General features: G+C 42.0%; 1 protein-coding gene across 1 annotated transcript in view; it reads left to right on the top strand.

Annotated features, from left to right (window-relative positions):
* LOC103364580 (anthrax toxin receptor 2-like) overlaps positions 1–11,261 on the top strand; it is a 72,782-nt gene that overhangs the window by 7,608 nt on the left and 53,913 nt on the right. Inside the window, exons 3-6 of the mRNA XM_008291731.1 lie at positions 2,929–2,979; positions 4,537–4,626; positions 7,326–7,493; positions 8,275–8,355. Of these exons, the coding sequence (XP_008289953.1) occupies positions 2,929–2,979; positions 4,537–4,626; positions 7,326–7,493; positions 8,275–8,355 (390 nt within the window). The remainder of the gene's footprint in view (positions 1–2,928; positions 2,980–4,536; positions 4,627–7,325; positions 7,494–8,274; positions 8,356–11,261) is intronic.

The following is an 11,261-nucleotide window of genomic DNA, read 5'->3' as shown; positions in this document are numbered from 1 at the left end:
AACGAAACAGCTGTTAGGATCTATGATATGCTATAATTGCATTGCTCTATCCCCCCCCCCCCTCCAAAAGCACTTTAGCAAATGCATAAGCAGTCGAGAGTCTGTCTGCGGTGACTAACGAACTGAGGTCGTGCTTCCACTTTGCGGCACACCTCGAGTGTAGTCATATTTATAGGCCGGCTCCTCTGGGCGCAGCGTGAAGTCCGCAAACTGAGTCAGGAGGCCTGATCCGAGAGCAGCGTCGCTAGAATCTGGGTGGAGAAGTCAACAGGAAACACTCGCGTCAACCTCTTTAAGCAAAAAACTTGTTTTCAGTATCGTTTAAATTGAATGAATGTCCAAGAGAAGTTCTCAGAGCTTCATGTGATGCTGCTGAAACAAACAGATTTCCTGAAAATTGATGTAAAGCAAGAAAAAGAACGAGAGGACATTCGTTCTAGATAAATCAATTAAATTACTGATTTGACAAAACAGATTTTTATACTATTAATTAATAGATGGATAATTTCAGCGCTGTCACAGCAGAGAGTTTGACTTTTCACATCTACAGAAGTACAGTTGCATCGTTTTTGTTTCCACCCACTCCGTCACAGAAGCTTCAACTGCAAAATACTGACAAATACGGGAAAAAATAAAAATTTGAAATAGTTTTTAGACGTCGAACGATATATTTTATTTGTGGCCGATACCAATTATGAATATTATTAATCAAGGAGACAATATTTGGAACGGATATCTGCACAAGAAATGAAAATGTTGGTGTTAAAATTTACACAAACTCTTGTTTGAAATGCTTTCATTGGTGTTTCACGAATGTTTAGTTAAAAGAAAGTTTGCATAAGTTGTAGTTTAGTGTTAATTGCTTTTAGTAAAGTGTTATTAATATTTTATTTGGATAAAGTACTAATAATCTCAAAAATACTGATTATGGGATGCAATAATCAATCGGGCTGATATCATCATTGAGACCTTTTTTTTTTCTTTTTTTTTTCCAGTAAATCAAAAATTTCTCATGAGGACAAACCAAAAACTTTCACTTACATCCTCTTTGACAAAAAAAATACTCAAACTGAAAGACTGATAGACGCACTTAAAAGCAAGAAAACACTGTAAATAAACCACAAACTCCATCCGTAGTCACCTAAATCCCTCATTTTTTGAAAACATAGACATCAGGCTGCATGATATTGGAAAAAACTGACATTTTGTTGTGTATTGCGTTGTGCAAAACTGCAGGAATCTTTGCTAGATTACAGTCCTTCTACAAAAATTGGGCTGATTTTGTAAGGGAAAAAAATCTTTTTCCTCTGGTTTAACACTGGTAAAGGAATCCACAATAGGTGTTTGCTTCGGTTTGCATTAAAATCTTTGTGGTGCTGATTGAAAAAGTGAAACTAATCAGTCATGTCGCCTTGTGTGGAGGCAAAAAATAAATAAATACTGCAGATATAGTACATGTTTTTGGTCAATATGTAGCTGAAATATTCAAATATCATTTCTTTTTGCAACCAAATCTTGGTTTCTTTCCATGTTCATCGCTCGTTTCACTGTGCACATGTGAAGCCTGCAGGTCAACACGCTCTGTGTCTATTAAATAGAGTTATAACTTCCTGTTTCTGGTTGTCATCCTGTGTAGACAAAATCATTCCATATAGCTTTATTTTTTTGCAACCAAACCTTCCTTTTTAGGGTTTCTTTGCTGTTTTTTTGCTAATCTTGCTGTGCACATGTGGAGCCTGCATGTCCACAAACTCGGTGTCTTTTACATAAAGTAACAAAAGGCTATCAGGCAGACTTCCTGTTTCTGGTTATCGTTTTCTGTAGCCAAAATATTTCAACATAGCTTCATTTTTTGCAACCAAACCTTCCTTTCCTTTGTTCTTTCCTTATTTTACTGTGCACATGTGGAGCCTGCATGTCCACAAACTCAGTATCTTGTGAATAAAAAAACCTTAATTTGCAGTAAATAATGTTGTAAATCAGACGGTCTTCTCTCGTGGATTCGTCATGAAAAAATGAGACTCGTGCAAGTTGTTCTGTACTATTGCATCTTGCAGCGTTAAAGCAGAACCTATATATCGTGCAGCAGCAGCTTTGCTCTCTATAGTGACTGTTTATCACACCTGAAGCCTGAAAGCACAGAAGCTTTGCACAGATGTGTTGCTGCTGCAGAGCGACTGGCAGCTTCGTCTTCCTGCAGCAAAAAAAAAAAAAAAAAAAGTTGGACATCAGTATGTTACGGCGTCTGACTGACACCTGACAAGTGTCGCTGTCGGGCTCCTCTCTGCTTCGCCGTGCACGTCAGAAAAACCCGGTCGAGGCATCTTGTCCTTGAGTGGGATCACATTGTGGACAACCTGCTCCTCTGGTGCCATGTCACCCGGCGTTGTCGTGAACAAGCCGCCGGCCCGCTGGAGGTGTGTCCTGCTTATCTGTGTTTTTATGCTTTTTATTTCATCACCGTGTGTCTGTGTGTGTTCGCCGCCGCTCGTCTTCCCCGCAGACAGAGCTTGGAGCCGAGCCCGAGCCTCCTCCTCTGCATCTCATTGGAGCTAATTAACTCCTTAGGACTTTATGATTGGGGGGATTGCTCGGGAGCACTGAACCCCATCCAATTAATTAAGAGCTAAACGGGCAGCGGCGCTCGCCCCCAAAGGCTCCCCCCCTGTCAACAAGTTGATTTTCAGCTTTTCTTTATTTTGCACGGGGGGCCCCTGATGTTGGTTTACAAGCAGAATCCTTGTAATCAGTAGGCAGCTAAAGAAAAAAAAGAAAAACCCAGCAGCCTGGCAGCGACGGCGTCTCCGTTCGGCTCCGTCACCTGTCACGAATCGCCTCCGTCAGCCTCGTCCCCAGCTCGTCCTGACAACGTTTCAGTGTCTCCTGACGGACTATGCTGACGCTCTTTTGCTTTCTCTGTTTATCCAGGTCATCAAAGACCCGCCGCCGCCTCCTCCACCTTCACGGCCTCCACCACCTGTGAGTACACCGGCAGAGTGGCGACACGTGAACATCACCAAAGTTACAGCACAAATGATGCACTCTGCTGCTATACAACTCCACTGAGACGAACATAAACAGGGATATTTATCACATGTTGAGCTTTAAAAGTGCAGTTAAAGGAATATTTAGACATTTTGGGGAATAGATTTATTAGATTTCTATCCAGGAGTGAGATGGAAAGATTGATAAAACCGTCATTTTCAAAAATACACTCCAACAAGGAGGCAGGTAACTTCCGTAAGGTGTCTCCTTTACATAACAAGATGTCACATTTGATTCTCTGTACTTGTTTTCACATTTTTACTCACTGTGGGTCATTTTTCACTGTAATATAAAGTCCTGCACCTCGATGGAATCAACACAACCATGACTAGAAGTAGAAAGAACTCAGAAATGTCTTCAGTGCAATATGATGCAGTTATAATGCCACGAATCACAAAAACAGAAGACAAAAGTTGAATTTTTATGTATATTTCCAATAAAACTTGGGGGAAAAAAACCTGTGATTAACGTATACAACTTTTTCCCAAGTTCCCCACAGGTGTTATCAGCAGTGGGAAAAAGGGTGACTCTACCTAGTGTAGATATGTTACTATAGTTTCCATATTGGGCCTCTGCTCTGTTTCAACAGCCTGCAGTTCAACCGAAAAGTTTCCTGACTGCTGGTCGATGCTGAGTCACTAATGGCTTCACAGTTGTGCAGAGGAGTTGAGAATTTGTTTTTTTTTTTTTTTTTTACAGAATCTAGTTTGTTTTTGGGGGAATTTTTAAATTTGACATCAAAAATAACATAATTTTGGTGAAATATTACGATTCTCAAGCTTAAGTTTGGTTAAATTATTCCAGATGAACTGCACATCACACCTAAATAGTGCAGGGATCATGTGTTTTTACAGTTTCTGGCTCAGATCAAGTGTGTAATTTTGGCGTTTTTTAAAAAAGCCTGAAGGTTTTTGAGTTTACGGGGTTACATGTGCGAGCTTTAGAGATGCTAATAGGCCAATCTGGCTCTGCACTCTTATTCTGAAAAGTGGTAGAACTTATTTCTTCTCACTCTTACAGAAAAGTCAACAAGCAGATTTCCAAAAATGTTGAACTATTCCTTTGATAAAAACAGCGTCACAAAAAAAGAAAGAAAAAAAAAGCCATTTGTCATGACTGGAAAATGGTTAAATAACTGAAGTCTGACTCATATCTCCGTCACTGAACAGGTTTCTAAACAGAATTTGATTTTGAAAAGCTCCTTCTGCAAGACTGGAGTCACTTGCAGAGGAAACCAAACCATGTAGGAAGAAGTGTCTTTTTTCGTCCGGATGAAATGACGTAAAGGACAAAAAAAACAAAAGGAAATGTATTCAGATGATAAATGGGATCGAAGGAAATTAGAACAATAGAAAGCAGCCTTCCTTTAGTCAAGGGTTCTACTCATGTAGTCATTTATAGAAACTACATTTGCATTTTGGCTCCAGCTGCAGTGCAAATTTTTACACCGTGCATGAATATAAATCTCTTGGTTTTTTTTTTTCCTTTCAGGAGCCCGAACCGCTGCCCAAGAAGAAGTGGCCGACCGTGGACGCCTCGTATTATGGAGGACGGGGAGCCGGAGGGATCAAACGCATGGAGGTCAGAGCGTCACCCCTCAATATGTTGCTTTCATTTCAGAACCGGAGCAGCCAAAACCGTCTTTTCTTATCAAACCCGGCCCGACCCTGCGAGGATCAAAACCTCACCGGCGACACGTATCTGACAGGTTTAATCCTGCCAAACCTGCATCATCATGGAAAACCTGCTGACGTCGGGGCTTTTCGGCGAGAAGTTTGCGGAGTTACTCGGGGAGGAGGGCTGACTGACTGACCGGCCGTCCTCGCTGATGCCTCCGACGTGACAGGTCCTGCCAGCTCGTCCTTGGCCGTGCGAGGCCTGATTGGATCAAGTCGTCGGCAGGATGAAAGATTGAGCGCTGCTGTCAACTTGACGCATCCACCTCACCCTCCTCGACTCCCCCTTTTTGTTACCCGCCTCCTCCGAAGGGAATCCAGGTTTAAAGGCGAGCTCCCCTCCTCCTCCTCTGCTGCTTCCTCCTCCCTCCTGCCGCTTTGCTTCTCAGCCCTCGAGGAAGTCAGTGGGGGTTTCCCAGCATCCTCCGGGAGCTCCTACCTCTTGACTTTTTCCCCACGAGACGGACGCCGGTTACCCCGTCTCCATCTGCAGGTTGATTCCCGTCGACAGGCCTCGTCTCCACATCTGAAGCCCGAATCCTCCTCCTCCTCCTCGTGCTCCGCCGCCGAGGGAAAACGAGGTGCTTGTTAAGATCAACCTGTCCTCTCCCCTGCATCCGCGTTTAAGACGTCACGCTGAGAAAACCACCTCCGCCCGCCGCTTTGCCCGCTGCCAATATTTCAAACGGTTGTTGAGGCGGCCGAGGTGACAACGAATCTTTTATTCATCGCAGCCCTTCTCTCTTTCTTGATGATGCGGCAGGCCGGGGATGCATCCCAGAGATGATTCTGAAAAGCTGTTCTATATTGTCACGGCTTAACCTACAGCTTGAAAACTGTGTCGCTAATTAATCACCTCTCCCCGTTCATGTGACGGTGGCTTTTTTTTTTTTTTTTTTATCTCCTCCTTGCAACAGATGTGATGAATTCAATTAAAAAGCAGGACAGCTTAACTAACACACAGGCCTGCATTCACACGCTCGCACACACACACACAATAACACGTCGCACCACATGGAAATGGGCTTATTAATAAAAGAACAAAACAGGTTGTCTGACTTTAAGCATATATAGTAATTGCCGATTAAAAATAACTCCTTTATTCGTCTGGTGCTGGTTAGTTCTCCTCCTGCTGAAGGTGTTTTCACCTTTCCTGCTTGCTGATTGGCTGTTAAGGATGTTGTTTTGTATTTTATGGGTTGCACAACTTCTATTTAATCCAAAAGCGACTAAAAGAGGACCTCAGTTTCTTTTGAAAATCTGCTTCCTTATTTCAGTGATATAATATTCTATAGTTAAGTATTTTAAAAACCTAAATGAGGAGGTGGAGGTCCAGACTCACGATGGCTAACCAAGTACTAGAACTTCAAATTTAAACAAATGTTAGTCATGATTACATGAAAACTATGGACTGTGGTGTTGACGTTTATAATGCCCTCCTCCAGTAGAAAACTCTGCTCATAAGAAGAGCAGATGTAAATGAAATCAGTTGGTTTCAGGGACTTTTTTTCACTGTTTTCCAACAAATCTTTTTTTCTGAATTAACTGCAGCTTAACCTTAACTTGCATGTGAGGTGTTTAGGGAACATTAGTAATTTATAGTGTCTAGTTGAGGAGTTCAGTCGGTGTCAGCTCATAGTTTGATGTCAGAAAACCTCCAGGAAAAAGACTAAATTAATGTATGTTCAAGTCTTAAGGACCCTGACGATATTTACATCAATGCAAAACTAGCTCAAGCGAAGACTTCTTCTCTTCAGCGTCAGCAAAGTAGATTAATAGTTGTTGTCAATGCTTTATCTAAATAAGGGCTAAATCATGTGCTGGTGCAAGAAAGATGCAATTAATATAAAATCCCCTAACCTTCCCTCCTCCTGCAGCTTTTACCTCCAGCCAGACAAACATGATCATATTTACACGTTTCAAACTTGCAAAAATAGTCAAACTAAAAGTCAGTATTCACTTGCAGCTTCACACAAGACTCAAACTCTGCTGTTCTGAGTGAGTTTTCACTGCTGGCTTTGTTGCTATTTCACCTGATGAGGGTGAAAAGAGTGATTAGTTAATGTCTCCCATGACAGTTTCTGATTTAAATCAATGCTACAACTTAAAAAATCTCAGATTATGCATGATTAATCAGATATTTTGCACATTTTTAGATTTAATTTATTTATTTTTTACATGTTTACATGCTCTTATGCTCAAAAACACATTTTATTGCTGCAGCACCTCTGCTCAGCCTCCGTCTTAAGAAGGCTTCTGTCTCTTTAAGGCCAGATTCCTGAAAAGCATCTTTTGATCTGATCCACCAAAGTGAGGCAACGTTGGTTAAGCTCAGATCTAGCGGGGAAATAATGAAGCGTTTCGAGGAAGACACGGGCGCCTCAAAGTAGCTGCCATTGAAGCGTAATGCAAATGTGTCACATGATGATGTAGACAAGTAACAGAAGAAACGCCTGGACTACGAACGAAGCATTTAAAGAGCAGTTTTTAGTGGGAGAGAATAACTACATGCACAAAAAGCAGCACTGAAAGAAAGAGAGAACCGCCGAAAAGGCAGAATATGGGTTCTTTAAGTTCTTATCTGGTTTTGTCAAACCCGTCCAGGTACGCTGGGGAGAGAAGGGCTCGACGGAGGAAGGAGCCCGACTGGAGAAAGCCAAGAACGCCATAGTTCACATACCGGAGGAAGTAGAGGAGCCGATGATCAAACGTCCACGTCCGAAACCTGCCCAGACCCACCAGGCCGAGAACAAGTGGTACACTCCCATCAAGGTGAGGGCTTTTTCACTGACTTCTAACTGACAGCACTGAACCTGAAAGTCACATTCCTTACATCTGTGCACATACTTGGCCAGTTTGGGAATTTGATCCAGACGACTTCACCAGTTTTCCAGACTGCCATTTGCATGAAGCCGAACTACTACTGACACTACTTATAGTCCATTAAACCCCTAAAAACTCATCTCAGTGTGTCGAAACACATATTTACTTCTTCACAATGCTGTCAAATCGCTAATGGCACCTATAATTCATCCATACGTGTTCGAAGCAGAAACTGAAGATAATATATGAAACTTGTTTTGAGATTGTCATCAGTAAACGGCAACTGCATTATGGGAACCGTGATGTTTACTGACTAATTTGCTTATGATGATGAATATAGTAAACAAGTGTACATAAAATGATATAGTATGAATAGTGGGGGAAAAACATAATATGGGGATATTAACAAGATAAAAATACATTATTTTCATTGAAAGGATGATAAGAAGCTGTCAAATATAAAAGCAGAAATCATAAAAGTTCATCCCTAATTGATAAAGGTATTGAAATCTGCACTCTCACTTGATTACACTTGAGACAGCTTCAGTCAAGCTAAATCAAGACCTTTAAATGTGGTTCAAAAGCTTCTGAATGTTCCTTTAATTTGTAATGTTTTGCCACAAAGGTCAAAAACGTCTTGATTTTTACTTTCTTGCATGTTTCTCTTCTACAAACAATGTTGTGACCTAACATGTTTTTCAACTATGAAACCACTTGTGTGTTCGATCAGGGTCGTCTCGATGCTTTGTGGGCTTTATTTCGGCGGCAGTACGACCGAGTGTCCCTGATGCGTCCCACCTCAGCAGACAAGGTGAGTCGGCGAACAGGCGCTTTAAAATTCATCCCCGGCTTTCTTTCCTACCCTCAAACTGCAGGTTTTCAGCGCTGGCGCTCTTATAATCTGCAGAATTACCTCGAATACGAACCATATTCCTGCAGAGGTGTGTGTGTGTGTGTGTGTCATAGTGTTGTGTTGGTTTTTAGCTGCACAAACCTGCAGAGAGTCTCATCAGTGGACATCAGAGTTGTTTATTACACTACAAATAGAAACTATCCAGCTGCAGTGGACAGCGTGGACGCTCCTCGTCTTCCTTTTCTGATTATTTAATGTTGCTGTAGCCCCTCCATGAAATCCCTAATCCCCAGTATGACTTAATTTGCGTATTTTTATCCCCCCGAAAATCTTCACTGAGTCACCACAATTACAGTTAAGAACTCATTATTTCACCGTCACATCGTGTTACAGCTGCCTCTCAGCGCTGGAAGCTTCCTGGCACGAGTCGAGCGTTGTGTTGTTGTTACCTAACCGGGCCGACGTGAGCTGCAGCTGCAGAGACTCACAGGGAGGAAGCACGACAGCGACCACCTAATATGGTCAATCTGTGGCCTTTTTTCTTTCTGAGAAGAGCAAGAATCGGCTCCACGAACCGCCGCGATGAAACCTGACGCCCCGCGGACGGTTTGGAGTCGACCAGATGTTTTGATATGTCCTGAGCTTTCTAACGCGACGAGTAATCCGACAAACCGCAACATCTGCTGCAGACGCACGGCACTGTAGGCCCGATCTGGAAATGAAGCGTATAGATTAGAGTCGGGTTGCAGAAAAGTGGAAAATTACGGTGCATTTATATTTTATTTCTCGGCCCAGAAGCACTTGCATGGTTTTCGTTGGCCTCTTCTCTGTGATCCTATCTCCACACAGCAGCAGGAATCCTCCTCTCTGACCCATGTTAATGCTACAAACTAGAACCACAATAAAACAAGAGGCTTAAAGGAACACAAGAGCTTCCAAACGTCCACGTGTGTCCACATAGCGGCTGTGTAAACTCCGTCCCCGATGCCTCGTATTCGCTGCGGTGGGCACGTCAGCTCGTCTCCATCACACAGGGCCGAGAACAGGAACCATAAGAGTCTTTTAGTGCTTCAAAGAATGATGTCAGTCTGCAAATCTCTCAAGTGGAATAACTTTTGCAGCTTTGAAAGAGGTGGAAAGAAAGAAAAAAAAAAAAAAGCCGAGCCGGCGGTCCAGCTGTGCGGCTGCCAGAAGCTGCTCAGTGTCACCGTGTTGTTTGGTACGAATCTCTCCTGAAGATGCCTGAACTCCAGTCAGCAGTGACGTGGCAATTTGCATCTTAAAAACATGTGCAGATAGTATCATTAATAACTTAAATTAAGCTAATAAAACCATATTTTAATCACTATATTGGTACGGCGTGGCACAAATGAACCCACTCAACCCCAAAACCTGTCAGCGGGTTAAGAAGGAATTCTATCTTTTTTGTTTAAAAAAAAAAAATCACCAAAATTACAGCGTTTATCATCATCAGGAACTGTAAAAGCAAAAAAACACTTTGGATTTTCTGCTTTCCAAAGCCCCCTGAACTAATCGTGTGTGTCATATGGTTGCATCAGGAAAATTAACCAAATCTGCAAAAATCTGCCATAAAAGTAAACCAGATTCTGCAAAAACAAAAATAAGGCAAATATGGACACAGATTAGAGAGATTAAGAGGAAGATAACACATATTTGATCAATAAAACAAATGCAGCACAGCTCAGAAACAGTGAACAGAGCAAGTTGTTGAAGATACATTCAGCACGGTGAAACATCTTTGTGGAGTTACAGAATACTGTGAAAAACACTGTTTTTCCCAGTATTGGTTAAACCTTACACTACTTAACTTTTGTAAAATACATAATTTAAGTATATATATTTTTCATGATTTATGGAATTCTGGCTTTGTTATGCTGCACAAAGACATTTTTGTCTTAACTTCTAGTCAAGATTGTGTTGTTTTTTAACCACTGTGATGCAAAACCTCATGTTCAGATAAGAAAAGCCTCTATTGATTCAGGGAAATTTGCAGTTTTGCATCAATTTTGCTGATAGATTGCCCAAAAAATGTAAGTAGAAAAATGAAGATAATCAAGAAATATACCTACATACTGTTGATATTCTACAGATTCCTCCAAACATTTTAAACAAATTGCACAGAATCCTTTAAATGTGGAAAAGACCGAAATTGAATTGTCGAAAGTAATGATACAAATCGTGATATTGCACTGGATTCCACACAGATTCTTTAGTGAGGAGAAAATACTGATGTTGCTCAGACTCTTATGCAGAAATACTGATACTGACTGATTTAGTCTTTTAAATGTGCAAAATATTCTAGAAAAAAACGTGACGGGAGCAAAAAACACCCAGAAACTGCTGGGATTCAGATGGTTAAGTGAAGTGAAAAGGCTGCAACGTATTTAAACAAATCTGTAGGAACCTGTAGTCGCTTTGACGCTCCTCAGCCTACAAATCACTACATCAGTGTTTCCTGTTGCTGTCTTCTTAAACACTCACACTCTGTAAAGGCCATAAAAGGTTCTTTCTGATTCTGCTGCAGTGATGACTAGTGGACAGTTTGTTGTGTTTTCATAAGTCGACCAAACCTGCATGTTGTCCTTCAGTTCGCTTGCTGCCACGATGAAATGACAACAGCTCCCCCGTCGAATAGTCGTCCAACTGTCTGAGTTTAAACCTGCTGACACGGAGGCACAGCGAGGAAACAACATGGCCGCTCCAGCCGCGTCAAACACAATAGACGCTGGCGCACGAGGGGTCGAGTCGGGCGCCGCTCGGAGGCGAGTGGAGCCCGGCGGCGAGTAAACAAGGCTGCCGGCGAGTCTCATTTCGATGCCGATCGCTGTGCCGAACTCCACTTT

This window comes from Stegastes partitus, unplaced genomic scaffold, assembly GCF_000690725.1.
Source record: "Stegastes partitus isolate 25-593 unplaced genomic scaffold, Stegastes_partitus-1.0.2 Scaffold759, whole genome shotgun sequence".
In the NCBI taxonomy this organism is placed as follows: Eukaryota; Metazoa; Chordata; class Actinopteri; family Pomacentridae; genus Stegastes; species Stegastes partitus.
The sequence above is the reverse complement of the archived record's forward strand: the minus strand, read 5'-3'. Positions and strand labels throughout refer to the sequence as shown.